Below are 18,936 nucleotides of genomic sequence, written 5' to 3'. Positions count from 1 at the left end.
GCGGGTGGATCACGAGGTCAAGAGATCGAGACCATCCTGGTCAACATGGTGAAACCCCGTCTCTACTAAAAATACAAAAAATTAGCTGGGCATGGTGGCGCATGCCTGTAATCCCAGCTACTCAGGAGGCTGACGCAGGAGAATTGCTTGAACCCTGCTTGAACCTCCGCAGGAGGCGGAGGTTGTGGTGAGCCGAGATAACAAGAGCGAAACTCTGCCTCAAAAAAAAAAAAAAGTTTGATACATTGTTATCAACGTAGATACATGTGTCTACTTTGAATTGTGACAAATATGGGATCTTATTGTACATATAATTTAGCACTTTAAGTTAACACATTAGGTACATCTTGACACATAATTCTTTTTAATAATTATATTGTATTTCATTATATTACTATGTCCTAATTTATTTAATTAATCCCCTATATACAGGAGATGGGCATTTAGATAGTTTCCATTTGTTTACTGTTACAAAAATACTACACATAACCACAGAACCCCTTAGATGTGTATGTTTATGAACTTGTGAAAATATTTTAGTCAAATTATTAAGAGTGGCTTTGCTAGGTTTAAAGGTATGCATATTACATGCACATCTGTATACACACATTACTAAAATATTATTTAGAAACATGTATGTGCTTATCCTTCGATCGCTTCTCTGTACTTTTATTAACACGAAGAATACTTACTTTTTAATATTTGCTGATGAGATGATTGAAAACCTATCTTTTTATATTATATTGATTTTTAGGGAGCATATCCATCCTACAGTGAACAAAATACATACATACATATTCATGCAATACTTTTCTTTTTTCCTTACCAGTCGATCTGAACAGAAAAAAAAATCTAATAATCTAATGAAAAGCTTCTCACATCTAAAAGACCTCTAAAGGGTTTATAAATATTTCTTGCCAGAGAAAAATAGTTAAACAAAATAAATAGCCAGAGTTTATCCATGGCAAGAAAACAGGATCAGTCAGCATTCATTTCTGTAGACACCTGGCTCCCTTTCTGTTTGCTATTTCCCCACTTTCCTTTCTAGAAGAGAAGAGCTGCCATTCTTTCAAGAAACTTTGAGGCAATGATGGAAATGGTAGTAACAAGTTGTGGTTCCATCAGTTTCCCAACCAGACTTTATCTGAACACCAAACTTGAATCAGAAGAGGCCATCACAAAGGTAAACACTGTCAACTAACATCCCTCTCATCCCAAATATCAGCAATATAACAGCACAGTACAGGCTTATAAAAAATGATTGTACTAATCACCAAGGAACTGCTGGAGAAATGTTAGGAAATCTCACATTCCAATTAATTTTTCCACTTAAGTCTAAGCTTCAATCAATTATCTTGAATAGAGCAAATGTTCTTAAGAATTCACAAATAGTAATGTTGGTTATAATTCAGTCCTCTCTTGGCTCTTTTGCTAGAAGTGAAAAATGCAAAAAGATAGAATTTTTGAAAATGCCAAGTCACTGCACAAATACTATAAAACACTTGGCAACACCTGTAATACTTTTGCACTGGTACCCATCTGTCTGCAGTATTACCCTTCATCATTAAAATGCAAACTTAAGTACCATAAGAACTAAAGTTGAATAAATATTTTTATGAACAGCTCAATAAAAATTTATCAGACACCTGTTTGAATGTATTTAAAATTTCCCAAAGTTTGTGAAATAAAACATAAAACAACCCAGTTTGATCAAATATAAGCACAGCTTATGTTTTAAAAAGTATAACAAATACTTTATTATCTATGTTCTAGATGATAAAAAGGTAAGACTGATGATTCAGATAGAAATCATTCTAATGAAAGCTATTACTCTAGGTTGAACAATATAATAGTTCTATTTTTATAGGTCAAAAGGGTCAAATATCAAAGATGTCATGTGGTTTGATCTTGTAATAAACAGTTCTACATGACAAAGTCTTGACTGTGTCCTAATTGACAATCCATTTTGTACTTTACAAGTATAAGAAAGTCTATTATATTAAAAAAGTAATTAGTGCATTCCCAAAACCTAGTCTAGTTACTAATCAAGATACTGAAGAGATCAGTGTGAGGAAGATAAAGAGAAATAAAGAATAGTATTGTATAGCTTAAAACAAAGTTGAGGAACCCCTGGAGATCATCAAGATACACTAAATTTGATTCATTTGACAACAGCATTGATCCTAGAGGGGAACATTTAGACATTAGTGAATACTTTTCTAGAAATTCAGCCACTCTTCAGGGAACTTCCCAGTTCCTCTCTCACCAGATAGGGATTGATTCTGTCTACTCAAAGAGATCTAAAGCTTTCAAGCTCACAAGAGAATATTATTCTGACATGCGACTCTAAAGTAGGGGGCAGTAAAGAAACTTATGGCTGTTAAGAATTTTCTTGGAGTTCTAAAACTGCAAGATCCACACTCATAAGGAGTAGTTGATAAAGAGAAAAGATTTCTAAAAAGTGGTGAAAAGAGAGTTCAGCGCCAATATTTAAAAAGGCACAACAAAACTTAGGCAAAACAGTCGGAGGTCTCAGGTCAGGATGCAGTGGTCAAAGACGGTAACGAAAGTCAGTGAGGTCAGTGGAGGGCATTAACCTAAGAGTTATTTTTGAGTTGCATGCCACACTGATCCCTTTCTGTAAATAGAAAGTCATCCAGGGGGACTGTTTTTCTTTAACTGTGCACTGGTTACTACCTGTATTTAAAGGACTCTAACTGTAGAGTAGCCTCCAAAATCCAAGATTGTCCAGAGCGCCAGTTCATAAATACATTGACTGCCTAATTTTTCCCAAATGTATCATTCTTTTTTTCTACAACAAAACTCTCATATTACAAAATAGATTGGGTTCAAGTCATTGTTTCATCTCAGTCCTTTGGAATGAATGAATATGCAATTGAAAAATAAAATTGAATTATTTGTTTTAATTCCGCTTTGGAACAAAGGGAGGAAAAAAATAATTGCTTAAAACTAAACATCTATTAAAGCATGTCTTAAACCATTTTAAATATGGCCCTTGTACCAGAAATATTAAAAAGATAAAGTTAGTGTCTCCTTTCTGATGAAATTTCTCCTGTACATGTATTTATCTGCCAATGGTAGAGTTTTATACAGTTATAAACCTATGATGTCAGAGGGTGTCTTAGACATCATCTCGCAATGTTAGTCACGCCAAATGCTCCCCCAGAGTTAGTGGTAGGTTTCCATCCTGTGCTTTCTTAACCTTATATGTTGTTCTGGAAGGACAGAGTAAAAAAAGATGACATGAATCTAACACTAGTAAAAGCTCAAGAGGTTATTTCCTACTGCTTATTTTAGTGCTTTTACTAAGTCAGAGTAAGTGGTATCTCTTTTATTGTTCCTCCAAGTTCAATTCTAGTCAAAATCAGCTTCAAAATCATCTTTATTGAGTAGAGACGTAACTGAAAGAAAATAACCAACATATCATGAAGACTAAAGGCATTCTTAAAATTTCACCAGGCAGAAAAACATTCTGGAGATGCTAATAAAAATGTCAACATCTGAGTTCATCATCATAATATTCAGGCACCATGAGGGAAAAGAAAGGGATGCCTTTGGAATTATTTGGAAGAAAATGCCATTAGAAAAGAAAGGAGAAATAAGAATGAAAGGGTAGTGCAAATATATTTCTTAAATTAACAGTAAAAGTGTATAAAAGGTGCCTTCATTGGTTAAAAAAATCAATTTCAGAAATTATCATTTGAAAATAATTATTAAATAGATTTTTATGCTTACTTTAGACTCAAAATTATTTAGGAGGTCCATATCCTTAAGTAGATCAAAACTTAGGTGAAGAAAATTATGCTAACATATATAAAATACATAAAAATTTTGAGGCAGTATATCAAAAATTATCTCAAATGTCACAAAACTAATGGGAAACAATATCAAATATAAATAGATGTGCCTGAGATAGCACATTTTTTTAATTTTGAGTAATGACTTTTTATACAAAACTCAATGAGTACATTCTACAAACAACATTATTACATCCTACTTAGCCCATCAAGGAACTTGGGTTTCTGGCTATGATATCTATGATTTCAGAAAAGTTGGAGACATTTTTTCTCAGCCATAAATGTAAGAATCTAAATATACATAATACTGTATTTCTTTTATACAAGATCTTGGATGTGTTGAACACTGTAAACCATTAATGTCAGACCATAAAGGATGGTGGTAGTTGGAGTCATTGATATTGTATGTTCATCATGGTCATGAGCACGGTCATCATTATCATACTAGAAGCAGCAATTTTATATCATCTTGAATTTGTGGCATGTGAATAATTGATGGAATACTGATTCTGCTAACACGGTAAATGCATTTTTTGTCAGAGTTTTTAAAAATAATTTATTGTGGCATAATTGAAATACAATTAACTACATGCATTTTAAATGTACAACATTTTTAGGTCTTGGCATATGCATTCACCCATGGGACCATCACCATGATTAATATAATTAAAGTCATATTTCAAAACTTTCTCTAAAAGTTTCTTTGAGCTTCTTTATAATCAGTTCCTGTCATCCTTTCCTTTTCTTACTTCCCAGGAAACCTCTGATCTGGTTTCTTCGGAAATTAGTCTGAATTTCACATTTTCTGTACTTTTATGTAAATAAAATTATATTGCAAGAACTCCTGTCTGAATTCTGTCACTCACCATAACTATTTTGAGAATTACTTATGACACTGTATATTATACCAGTAACTCATTCCTTTTCACTAATAACAAGTATTTCTGTCTCTAGATAGACCACAACTTGTCTATCTAGTCACCTACTGATGAAGACTTAGGGTTGTTTTCAGTTTTTAGCTATTACAAAAAAGCAGCTATGAATATCTGTATACAAGTCTTTGTATGGACACAAGTTTTCTTCTCAATAAACTAATAAACTTTTTCCCCAGGTGCTTTACCATTTTATATTCCCACCAACAGGAGAGTTCCAGTTCTATCACATTCTCACCAACACTTAGTGATGACAGGATAAGGATATAGAGGAGAAAACTAGAAGGGTATCATTATAACTATCTCATATTGTATGCGAAGTAGTATTCATATAATATTACTGGTATGCTGTTATAACTTAAAGATATATACACAATAAACTCTAAAGCAGTCACTAAAATGACAAATAATGAGATATAAATAACCCAACAAACTATATCAAACACAATTATAAAAAATATTCAAGTGGTCCAAAAAAGGCAAAAAATAATAATAGGGGACAAAGAACATACTATTATACTAAGTATAAAGTGATTTTCATATAGTTTTAATTTGAATTTCCCTAATAATTAAAGATACTGAACATATTTTCATGTGTTTACTTGCTATCAACACAAATATCCCATGTGTACTTTAAAATAATATATATTTTGTTCTTGTTGGGCAGAGTGTTCTAAGTAGCATACCTACAAGTAGTATAATGATTTGTTTCTTTATTTAAAGTGTATTTCTTATAGGTAAGATATGTTTGCATGTTGCTTTTTCATTCAATCTGACAATCACTGCCTCTTATTCAGGGCATTTAGATTTTTTTTATTTAATGTGATCACTGACATGTTTAAGTTTTAGTCTATCATCTTGTTATTTGCTTTCTGTTTCCCTCCATTTGTCTATTATCCCTTTATAGGATTTATTATTTTTGATATTAAAACTTGTCTACTTGATTGGTATTTTGGCCATAATGTTTTTTTGTTTTCTCATTTTAGTGGTTGCTTTAGAGTTTATAGTACGCCTCTTTAAGTGGATATTTACGTGATAATAGAATATATAGACATGAGTTGTGTTTTGTTCATTTTGCTTGTTGGGATAGATTATTTAGGAAAAATGTGTTGGCCTCCTGAAGCCCTGTCTCTCTCATATGTAAAATAATAACAACAATCATAATGACAATGATTAGTTGTGAAGTACCATATATAAGATGGAATTTGAGATACAGTAAATGGCTACACAAATATTAGATATTTCTTCCTGGCCATTAATATTTCTTGAACACACTGCTTACCTATTTAGAACTTCGTTTTCCAACCCTTCAAATATTACCTTGCTTTAAACATCTTTTATTTGGAGTCAAATAACTATCCTACTGTCAAGTCAAGACAGCAGCACAAGGCAGAACCGGCCACTTCTACCCACATCCCTAAGACCGCCTCCCCCTACTGAGGATGTCATCCTCAGCATCATCTCCACTGCAACTGTAATGAAAGCTGTGAGGCAAAAAAAAAAAAAAAAAATCATTTGTCTTTTACATTTACGTCACTGTCTGTAACACTGTGAAGAGTACCTCACACTGACATAATGTTCAATGAATTATTTCTCTACAGAGTGTTGGGGTTGACACACACACAAAAGCAATTGCTCAGAAAGCTGAATTTTACACTATACGGATCTGGATTGACAGGGATCTTCTCAGTGTGGCCAGGAACAGCACTAGCATGTTCATCTTCTTTTTCTGCTTTCAAAGTAGGTCGTCTATACAAGTGGTACATCCAAGAAGTGAGGGAATGAACCAAATACAGATAAACTGGCATTTTAGTTTTAAGATCTTGAAAATACTGCTAAATCAGTTGTAGTGCAATACTAGGTATATTACACTCAGTGGAAATTGCTTCAACCCACATTGGAGTGACTACCAAGCCATTAGGATTTCCCTTGTCTCCCTTCCACACATTAAACATACAAGTGATAGTTTTAAGATGTTCCAATCATTGACAGACAAATAATCCAGGAGTTACATGGTGCTTTTTTTTTTTTTAATGAATTGAGCTAATTAGTGAAAAATCCAAAGAGATTCCCAGCATCAAACTGAGTTCTGGAGTTGGGAAACACATGGCCAAGGCCTAGATACCACAGGGACACAAACAAACAAGAAGATCTATTGAGTAGTGATCAAGAATCACATCAGCCTACAGAGAGGGAAGGAAAAAGCAGGGAAGAAAGGGAGATAGGGCACAGTGAAAGGAGAGAGTGTGTGTGTAAGTAGAAAGATAGAAAAACAAATACAGGTGAATAAACTCCCAGAGAAAAAGAGAGGAATAAACAACCATAATCATTTCTGCCACTGAGACATTTGTTTGGCTTTTCCTGGATTCCTGCAATGACTTTCTGTTCTCATATACTAAAATTTGTCCCCACCTAAGGCCCTTCCATGTAGTAGTTTAATTGTAGAGGGCTTTCTCTCCTGTGACTAAGACAGATTTCTGCAGAACAGTCCCTATTACCCCAAAGATTGCCGTTTGTACTCCAATTGCTCCCTAAAGATTTGGAAGATTTTATTTAAATTCTGTTTGGCTCTCAATTTAAAACTAAGTAAAGTTCACAGCACCTTGCATCTCTGTCTATGGAATATTGCAGTGATATCTGTAAAGGAGCATCCTGACGTGATATTTTCTAGTTTACTGACTGTGAATTAATTCTCTTTGGTGACCCTAACTTCATATTTTATGACATTCAATTCAGATATGTCCAAAACTCCTTCTGCTATTTATTATAAGACGCTTAGATTTTAGTGGGAAGCAGTGATTATGTAAATTATGTTCTATTGGCTTTGCTGTGTGTGGATAGGGAATGGCTCAATCTCATTTAGTAAGCAAAGGGCAGAATTGGTTATTATATTTCCCTTCTGCTAGACATAATCACAATGTAGGCAGTGATTAGTAAAAAATGTAAATAAATATATAAATAAATAAATTCTAATCCCATAAAGTGTGACTGAACTCCTTGCTTTAGAAACCTGTAGAACTATCTTCAATGACAAATGACTTCCTGATATTGACACCATCACTGTAAAATGGCTCAGGCTATTTTACATACAGCCTAGGAAGAGACTGCTAGTAATCTAGGCAATAAATCAGATTCATGATGATGTTCAGGCTGTCATTTTAAAATATGAGTCTGCTGTGCTATCAAATATTTTTAAATGTGGTATTAAATAAACTATCTTGCATAGAGCTTAGCTTATGCTTAATTCATACTCAGCTCCAGCTGAGCAGCACATGGCATGGTGGAGAGCCATAGGCCTGAGGCAATCTGTGCACCACATCTGGGTAGCTAGGAATTGAACTTGGCTGCCATACTGTTCAAAAAATCCAAGACAATCATGCCTCTAAACAACAGCCTTATGAATTTAGTGTTACTGCCTGTCAAGATGGGAATAACTTTTAGCACATTTGCCATGGTGAAATGGAGATTCAAAGAGGTTAAGGGTTTTCCAGGAAGTCAAGAAACATGTTAGACCCAGAGCCATTCTGGAACTCAGGTTTATAATCTTGCAGGTCAGATAGTTTTTGGTATAACATGGAATCACTCTTTAAGTCAATACCTACTTAACTACAGTGCTTTACATATAAGCTTCACTCAGGAAATGTAGGTGGAATTAAACGGATACTCCAAGAAGCAAGTGGAGCTAATTGTCCAGTCAGTTACATAAGTAGAATATTTAAATACCATTACCATGACTATTCAATGCTACTATAAATGAGGACATATTTGCACTCTTACCAGAAGCATTTTGTTGACTAGACTTTCTCAACATAATTCTTTACTCCAATGGTTAACATCAGTTAAAAGCAGATTAAGTAACACATATCTACTATCACCTTTATGACCTACCTCAACTCTTATAGGGAGTCAGCATGAAATCTGTTTTTATTTCAGAAGTTTGCAAAAAGGAGGCACCAAGGTCTCAACTATAGAGTCCGCAGAAAACAGCATCAACATATGCACAAAATGTCAGTCTCCTAACTCTCAAATTTCTTATTCAAACTGGCAGACCGTACTGGCATTTGCTCTTTATAACTCACTGAGAGAGACTTACTTGTCTTCCTCCTGAGGGACTGGTTTATGATAAGCATAAAACATTCCATTAACAGTAGCAAAGGAAAGTGAAATTGAATGTCATCATTAATCATGAAATGATCAACTATAAACTTAGGATCAAAGAGCAAAGATACCCAGCACCTTAGATTTATATGATACTTCATCATTTTCAAAGCATTTTCGTATGTGTTATCTTAATTAATCTTTACGTGATGTTTTAGGAATTAGACATTTATTTACAACCCCTTGTAACTCAGATTTCTGCAAGGGCTTAATTGGTCATGCCTCTGTGCTCTGCAAATGCTGTTGAGTGCCCCATTCTGAAATCACACACCATCCATAGTATTCTAAAGATTAAAAATTCAAACTCTTTGTTTTAACTTATAGTAAGAGAGATAAAATTAAAATTGAAATTATTTAGCATTAAAATCTCTGGAGGGCACTGAAGTGCCATTTATGGGGGGATAATTAAGACCAAATTCTAAAGTTGAAAAACTATTTCAACTACATTTTCATTTTACCAGTTTTACAGCTTGCCTTGATCAGGTCCGCAGCATTTTTTCAAGTGAAGAGTTGGATGGAGAGGAAAAATAAATCACACTTCCTAATTTCTACTTATTTGTGGCTTCACAACAGGGGTCTACTTTGCAGTGTTGAATGTACTACAACCCATTTGAGCTTTGATTTTCTCATCAGTGAAATGAGGAAGTTGGACAAAACTATCTCTTAGATTTATTTCCCAGTCTCAATTCTCTGACCCTTACTTTGGTAGAACTTTCTTTTTCTTTTATAGCAGCCAGTTCAGTGGTCCTCCCTTGGCCTCACTATTCAAGTTGGAACTTTTTGGCATGTGAATACTGCTGTCATATTTAGTGTAAAGACCTGAAGCTCAGTACAAAAGGTATAATCATCTTATTAATGCTAATAATAATATAGCTATCATTTTTAATACTTAGTAAGTTCTAATAAATTTATATATAATATCTATCCCAAAAAAACTAACAATTTGGTGAGATATGATTATCCCTATTTTTTATATTAGATACGCTCAAGCTCAGAAGTGAAAGCCACACTATTAATAAAACATCCTATTTTCAGGACGTCAGTATACATTTTTCCACCCCAGTTCACAGGGCAGAACTGTCAGGGTAAGGGGAGGCATGGATGAGTTCATCTGTGACGTGTATGCATTTTTCAAAGTCTCAACATAAATTCACTGTGAACTCATTTCTTTCTGCAAAAGAGAACCATTTTTATAAAGAAAAGGTAACTTTGCAGATCTCATGCCATTTTTATGATAAATGAAAACATGCACCAGTAGCTTCACAATAGTATTTCTGGAGTCAGTGATATAGAGCCTCTGTAATAAGAATAAAATCTCAGAGTTCAGGAAACTGATAACAGAATTAATGTTAAAAACGGTTGGCATTTATTTTCAATATTCTAAAAGGAGACAAATAGAAAATAATTACAAGTGTAACTTCACTTAAAGTTAATATTTTATCAGTAAAGTAGAAAATATTGTTAAAAATTATGTACTTTTATACAGTATACATAAAAACATATATAAAAAGTACTACAGTACATATAGTACTTTTCATACATGGCCAGGTATAGTGTTAAATTTCTTCTTCGAAATGATGTTGCTAAAAAAATACATATATTGTTATTGCCAGTACAGATGGTGCCTCCCAGCAAAAGAAAAACAGGCATACAACATAGAAAATTTTATGAAAACTGCCAATAATAATATAGATGATGTGCAGTTTAATAGTCCATTCCAGTGTACACGTCTGTGCACTTGGCCCATGAACCACCATGCGTTTTAGCCAGTCTGGCGGGAACAAGCACTATTCCTGTTCTGGATGAGCACTGCAAACTGTCTCATCTAGTGCTTGGGTGGCCCTAGATAGTATTCTCACATGCATCATTATTTAGCTGCACTTATCACTACTCAGCTGAATTCTCAAGGAGGACCCTTTGAAGGGTTAAAATATATTTCTATTTTATCTTACTGATTACAACTGGATCAATATTATGGACATTTTATTCTCTTTAACAAGCCATATGTTGGCTCTCATACTGCTTTATTTTGTTTTTTGCTTATCAATCAAATTCAGATTTTCAGACTTTCTATTCTAGTCAAGAGGGATTAACAGGGGTCAGAGATATCCTCTCACATAAAAAATCAAGCAGTGAATAAAATATATCAAACAATGATTTTCAATATAATGGAGATATGTCAATGATAAACAGTGATCCCTGAGAAAGAGAAAAACAAAGAAAGTGAGCCCTATAATTACTTCAGCTTACTGCCTTGAGGGAGTTTTCTTTCCTTTTTTTTTTTTTTTAGGCTATAGAGAGGTTTTTGTTAATCTGTAGCATAGTTTTCTAATCATTGTGCAAGGAATAGAAACCAAAGTAGAGTCCATTTGACTTTTCAAGTTGAAAGGCAGAGTTGTAAGTTGGGGAAGACCAAGGCAGCTAGAAGTCACAGGGCATAACATCTAAAAAAGAGAGCTGAACAGAAGGAAGACTTCAACAATCTGCATGGGGGTCTCCTTGAGAATTCAGTTGTGTGATGATAACTGCATGCATATAAAGAAACTGCCCAAGACCAGATTGAGATTGGAAAGTTTAGATGTAATAGTGTCCACCACATAGCCAGTTTGAGAAATCATACAAATTTCCACTGGGCAGATGAGAAAACCTCCGGATTCATGACTTAGTAGGAAGAGTAAGATAAACAGTCTTGCCTTTATCATGGGGTATAACTAGCCTGAAAATGAGCACTATTTTATTCCCATTTAACAAATTTGAAAAGCAAGTTCCAAAGGACAGAAATACTTCCATGTAACTTAACTATGTCCAGAACAAAGCTCAATAATACCTATAGGATGCTACAATATCCAGCAAGCAACAAAGTAACATTTGCAATGTCCAGAATTCAAGATAAATTACCAGGCAAAGTAGCAGAAAAATATCATGCATAACGAGAAGAAAAATCCGTCAATCAAAACTGACCAAGATTGGACACAGATGTTAGAATAGGTAGGCAAGGACATCAAAACAGTTACTATAAGTGTTGCATGTTTTCAAAAATTTCAGTTGAGGAATGGAAGATTAAAAGACCCAGTTAGGATTTCCTTAGATGGAAAATAAAATGTCTAATATGAAAAAGAGAGTGGCTTACATTTTAGCAGATTAGACATTACAGAAGCAAAGCTTAGTGAATTTAAACACACACAAGGGAAGTAATCCAAAGTGAAAGACAGAAAGAAAAAAGAAGAAAAAATAAATTAAGAAAAGTTGAGGGGTGGAGGCAAGAGGAGGGAGAACATTAGGACAAATACCTAATGCATGCAGGGCTTAAAACCTAGATGATGGGTTGACAGGTGCAGCAAACCACCATGGGACAAGTATGCCTATGCAACAAACCTGCACAGTCTGCACATATACCTGAGAACAGAAAAGGAAAGGGGAAAGGAAATGAAGAAAGAAAGAGAGAAAAAAAGAGAGAAATGAAAGGAAGGGAAGGGAAAGGGAAGGGAAAAAGGGAAAGGAAGGGAAGGGAAAGGAAGGGACACTTAACCAAAGCAGATACATAGCACATTAGCACATGATAACAGGCTCAAAATTATTAGTCTTTAGGGAAATGCAAAATACAACCACTATAAGATAACACTAACATGAATCAGAATGTCCAAAATTTCAAAAACTGGCCTTACCTCTATTTACAATGAGATACTCCTCAATTTACAATGGAGTAATATCATGAAAAACCCATCATAAGACAAACTATCATAAGTTGAAAATGCACCAAACATGTGCAATACAGCAGATGGTCCCCAGCTAACAACTGGTTTGATATAAGATTTATAAACTTTATGATGGTGCAAAAGTGATAGGCATTCAATAGAAACTGTAACCCAATTATAAGAAAAAACACCTCAGTTTACAATGGGATTAAATCTGATAAATATATTTTAAAGTAAAAAATCATTGTGTCCAATCATCGTAAGTCAGGGACCATTTGTGTTGGAAGGATGTGTTTGATCTAGAACTCTCAAACTCACTACATTTGTAGTGGAAGGGTAAAATGGTACAGTCATCTGGAAAAAATATCTCAAATATTGAACATATCCCTAATATGTGCTCTAGCTATTCATTCCACTTCTAGGTATTCACTCAAGATAAATAAAAACATTTGTCCACACAAATATTTATATGCAAATATCAGTTTTAATATGAGTCACTCATTTAACATATGGGTCACGTTGTTGTCATTAACTAAAAACTGGAAACAAATCAAATTTTCCATCAGGAGGTGAATGGTAAAATAAACTATGATATATTAATAAAATGGAATGTCACCCAGCAATAAAAAGAAATAATCCATTGATATATCCGACCACTTGGATAGATCTCAAAATAATCACGTTGAATGAACAGAACCACACAAAGGATTACATACCATATTGTTCTAGTTACAGAAAATCCTAGAAAATGCAAAATGAAAAGTATTCCATAGCATCAGAAAGCAAACCAGTGACTGCCTTGGCACATGGGAAGTCAGAAGGAATGACTTTCCATTAGGCATAAAGAATCTTTTGGGGGACTGATGGATACATTCATTATGTTGCCTGTAGTGATGATTTCTCGGGAGGTACACATATGTCAAAACTTAACATACTGTATACTTTAAATGTGTAGATTTTAGGTTATGTCAATTATTCCTCAATAAAACTGTTCCTGAAAAACTGGAAGCTCCAGCTGCATCCTGTCTGCATGATCATATGGCAGTGGAAGCCATTTCTTTTCTGAGAATCACATGTTCTCTGGTTTTCCATAGTTTTCATTCCTCCCCTTTGTTGTTCCTTCCCTGCTTTATTCATTTACTTGACTCCAACAGGAATGTTAATTTGTACTACCAATTATTTCTTGTCTTCTGCTTTATCAAAGGGGTATTAGTCTCTCTCCTAATTCTGAAGGGAGAAATCCTCCAAATCCCATAATTCATTCTACAGTACCCTCTGTTATTTGGTTCCAACTGGTCTTCTGAACCTATTTATGAAGATTTCCTTCATCAGGCCACATATGCAAGAAACTCTACTTCTTACACAATATTGCCCACATTCCGAAATAAGCTATATGTTCTGGGTGTATTTACTTATCATGGTAATGAGATTCATGGTTAAAGCATTTACAAAGAGAGAACTAAAGAAAACAGACCATCTTTAACTCATATAGGAATTTTTATTTCTACCAAATAATAACTGAAATTTTTTTTCTAAGAAGGAGAGGTAAAAAGAAAAGAAGCTTTGAGAGAAAAATAAGTTCCTGCTGTTCAGTGAAAGACATGAGGTTTAAAACTAAATGTCCTCATAGAAAATGCAAGGTTATAAAAGTTGTTATCAGCCATCTTATTAGTATAAGCTAGTGTAGACGTGGTTTACCCTAAGTGATGGGCTAAGTAATGCGCTAAGTCCATTGTCTTTAATTACACATCTCCAAATGTCAAGATACTGTTGAATCAAGATTACATTTCTGGTCATGTTGGGTCATCCCAAGCTATAGATCATGTTGCGTATCTTTTTTAACTCTCCTGTAAAGCCACCCCAGTCATGCCATCTTTTTGTCGTTTGAAATATTCTTACTCACTTGCTTCCAAAGATGAAGAATAAATAATAAATATTATGAGAGTACTGAGGGAGTTTATAACATTACTTTTACTTTTTTATTACTTTGGGTATGAGATTATTAAAATATAATTACTGCGTACTTTGCATGCCTGTCTTAAATTCAGTCTTAAATATTTTAATATTTGTAAAAGTTTCACATTATATACTCACAAATAAAACTTCTCATCCCATACTGGATTCAAGTTTCCAAAAATGGTTTTTGTTCTTCTTTTGTTCTTTCCAACTTGAACTGTAACATATGGATCACTGGATCCTGTTTTGTCTTTTGCCTGTAGACCCCGTGCAGAAACCACTGAAATAAACCAAAATAAACATTTTAGCAGAAAGACTCCTCAGAAACAAAATATAATGATAATAAAGACAATTTTTATGTCATTTGGTTCCTTGGGTTTACAGATGCAGCCCCATTGCTTTCATTCTCATGAACAACAGAACTTTTAAAAACAAGTTTAATAAAAATAAATATACAACATTAAAATCTGTAATTTTTGCTTTTGCCTGCAATGAAGAGTAGCTATATACATACACATGTGTATGCACATTAGCTATATACTCATACACATTACTGCATATATGTACAGAGAAATGAGGAAGACATATTTACTTTTATATGAAAAATTATCCAACATAATTCAAAGGCCTGCAATCCAAACTCATTTATTTGTGAGTCTGTTGTCAATATTGATCAACTCTACACAGTTTAGAAAGCATCTTTATTTACCTTGTTAATACAAAATGAGTAAGTAAAGAGGCTTGGTAAATGTTAACAGGCTGCACAGTCACTTGCTGTTAACATTACAAGCAACTTCAGAAGTCCAGTTTACTAGATATCACTAAATGCAAATTGCCCTGACCTGAAGACCAAATGGATGAGGGATATTGACCCAGGAGTAAGTAAAATAACATCTATTTTCTCTTTTAAAAAATTAACTGAAGATTTTATTAGATACTGTTATAATTTATCCCTGGTAGGCAGCAATGAAAGCCAGTTTCTTGTAAACTGCAGGGTACTGGTGAATATATTGAAAAAAAGAAACTTTTTCCTGTGAAAGAACTTTTGATTAGAACTAGACATAGACTAAAATTACTTCACCTACCTAGTATATGTTTTCAAAATTCAAAGTACTAGCTAGTCTCGTTCATATTAACCTAATTCAAAAAAATAATCATTTATTTTACCTATAATTATTATTAGGACATATAAAAATCTCAATGTACTGCAAACATATGTTTATTGTGGCACTGTTTACAATAGCCAAGACTTGGAACCAACCCAAATGCCCATCAATGATAGACTGGATTTAAAAAATGTGGCAAATATACACCAGAGAATACTATGCAACCATAAAAAAGGGTGAGTTCTTGTCCTTTTCAGGGACGTGGATTAAACTAGTAAACATCATTCTTAGCAAACTAACACAAGAACAGAAAACTAAACACCATGTGTTCTCACTCATAAGTGGGAGTTGAACAATGAGAACACATCGACACAGGGAGGGGAGCATCACACACCGGGGCCTGTCAGGGAGTAGGGGGCTAGGGAGGGATAAACATCAGGAGAAACACCTAATGCAGATGACGGGGTGATGGCTGCAGCAAACCACCATGGCACATGTATAACTATGTAACAAACCTACACATTCTGTATATGTACCCCAGATCCTAAAATATAATAATAAAAAAACCTAAATGTTCAATAAAATTTTTTTAAAAGACTTTTTTTTTACCTGTAATGGTTATTTTTGCAGACCACTTAGATGTCCCATCCAGTACACTCTGTTTGGCTGCCTTTGTATACTGCACAAAATCTTCTTTAGAAATCTGAAACATTTCCTGGATTACTTCGAATACCTCTGGCCTGTTTTTCTCCCTGATCTTCATTCTTTCTTTCATTGCTGTAATAATGGTCTGAGTCTTGTCTTCGGCACCATGTTTAGAACTCTTTTCTGCTGCTCCTATGACAGAAAAATCAATGGTGATGTGAATGTACATGTCATTACTTTTTGACGGCCAAAGAGGGAGGAAAAGGAGGAGGAATGGGAGGATGAATGAGAGCTTTTATTCTATGGAGTCAGCTGGCTTTTTAGGAAAATATCAGGGGGATGAACTGCTATGCTGAGATTCAGAACAACTAGTACTCCTTTGTGTTACTGGGAAATAAATTGACCTCCTATGATTCCCAGGCCTTTCTCTTGTATTACTGAACTAAATTAGGTGTTGTGCAAAAATTTGGTCTGAAGTTTCAAAAAAGAATTCAAACATAGCAAAAAGAATGGACACAACGAAGTGTGTTACATACCACACATATTTCCTCAATGGGTATCCAAAACAAAATTGAGAAATAGCTTGGATATAAGTGGCAAATATCACTTAGAAATCAGTAATTCAAACAAATCACTGTTACTTGCTGAATAATAGAATGTAAGATTTTACTTGGAAAGAAACTGATTGAGCTGTTTAGAAAGATTTGGACAGTGCTAGGCTAAATGATCTATGAAGTAACTGATAAAAGACAGACTTGAACTCTCTTTCTCTAATATATCCAGAGCTTTTAAATGACTGAATACTCATATTCCACTAAAAACTTTATTTCTGGGTAATTGTTTTTCATGACTGGTGTCAACTTTCTGGGCATTTTTGTTTGTAACACAAATCCTTCTGTCAGTGAAGGATTTCCAAAATTCCATTTTTGGATCCCTCACCTTAAGCTACTGGCTAGATGTTCTCATGGCTCTGTATGGCTTTCTGAGTTACCCAATATTACACAAGTTAATAACGGACCATGATTTCAATTTCCACAATTCCTTATAGAGTTTAAAGTAAGAAAGTAAAAATCTCATGTACCACTGTCTACAGGAACTGCCACTGCTAAAATCAAACATTTTTGTTATAGAAGTAACTGAAAGATAGTAAAAATAATTTTAAAAATTGTGTTCATAGATAGTAATTGCTCTAATTTTCACTGACATGACTGTAATTTTGTCTAACTGGTATTCTCAATTTTTTCTGAAATACATTTCTGAAATAGGCATACTAATATCTCATAAACTATTGAGAGATTAAATTGGACAATTTTTAGACAGGCATAATTTCTACCATAAAAGATAACCTAATTGTTTTTTGAACCTAATTTATGAATAATGAGCCCAATTTAACTATAGAAATAAAGACAAAAGATGAAAGCAACTATTAACTTTGCTTATAATAAATTCGTATACAATTTGACAGCAATAATTTTATGTAAATGTTCATTTATTTGTAAGGGTAATATCTGTTTCCTAAAGTGCAAAAAATGTATTCATGATGAGTGTGAATAGAGGAAGCTAAAATATATGAATATTCCAATGTTAGAGCAGACTACCTGTCTTTATCTTTTATTTAATGTTTGAGGACTTAAACCACATTTTTAAAAAAAGAATATAAAAAAAATGAATTTCACTAAAGGTAATTTAAAAGGACATTATAAATGGCCTACACTGTTGAAACATATTCATGGAATAGCTACAAATTTGTAAACTGCATGCAAGTAAGATGTTTTTAATCTATCACTATTGGATTAACTACACATAATTCTTAACATAATTCCATATGTCCCTAATTATTAAACAGTAAAATTAGCTTAGGCTGAACTAAATAGTTGTAACTATAGAATAGGCATATTTTATTCAGTATTTAATATTTATAAAATGGAAAGGAGAGTGGTGGCCGGAAGATATTCTCTATGAGACACAAAGTGGCCCGAAAGCATAGTCTGTGACTGCCAGCTAAGGAATGTTCAAAAGGTTAGAAGTGTCTGTCACACAAATGTTGATTCTCCCCCGAATTTCTAAACAGCTATTTTTATTGTCGCTATTAATGCTCCCCTAAAGGCTCTAGGAAGAAGTGCTAAAGTCATGTAGAGTAAATATATTTTGGATTACTTTTATAAATTCAGAAGCAGCCCATCTAACTACCATCCACACAATAAATGCCCATTCGAGCAATAGCTATCAAATTCAAAGCCAGAATATGAAGAAATTTTTCATCAAAAGGAATCAGACTTCTATCCTTAAGGACTGCCTCTTGTCATTAAAAAAAAAAAAGTTAGAAAAGCTTCAGCATTAGCTTATAAATTTCACTTATTCTTATGTGTTATTGATGTTATCATAGAAGATCTATTCTAATATCCACAGATAAAAGAGACATAAACTGAAATTGCCAGTTGGAGGATAGCAGGTTTACAGAGACATATATTTAAGCAGTTTCTCTGTTATTTCTAGAAAAACATATTTAGCTTTTAAAAATTTCTGCTTTTGCATTTTTGATCAAAAGAAAATTATTTATCTTTGATTGTTTAGCTCAGAGATAGAGACAAATTCACAATAAATTTTTGTGACTGACTTACAAGTA

The 18,936-nt window shown here is 33.8% G+C and overlaps 1 protein-coding gene across 1 annotated transcript in view; it reads right to left on the bottom strand.

Moving 5' to 3' along the window:
- Positions 1–18,936, bottom strand: part of UNC13C (unc-13 homolog C) — a 640,690-nt gene that overhangs the window by 356,915 nt on the left and 264,839 nt on the right. The window contains exons 8-9 of the mRNA XM_054239666.2: positions 16,275–16,502; positions 14,698–14,839 (exon numbers count right to left, since the gene is read on the bottom strand). Coding sequence (XP_054095641.2) covers positions 14,698–14,839; positions 16,275–16,502 — 370 coding nt within the window. The remainder of the gene's footprint in view (positions 1–14,697; positions 14,840–16,274; positions 16,503–18,936) is intronic.

Source organism: Callithrix jacchus, chromosome 8 (assembly GCF_049354715.1).
Source record: "Callithrix jacchus isolate 240 chromosome 8, calJac240_pri, whole genome shotgun sequence".
NCBI classification, from domain to species: Eukaryota; Metazoa; Chordata; class Mammalia; order Primates; family Cebidae; genus Callithrix; species Callithrix jacchus.
Note: the sequence above shows the minus strand (reverse complement) of the source record. Positions and strands in the feature narration are given on the sequence as shown.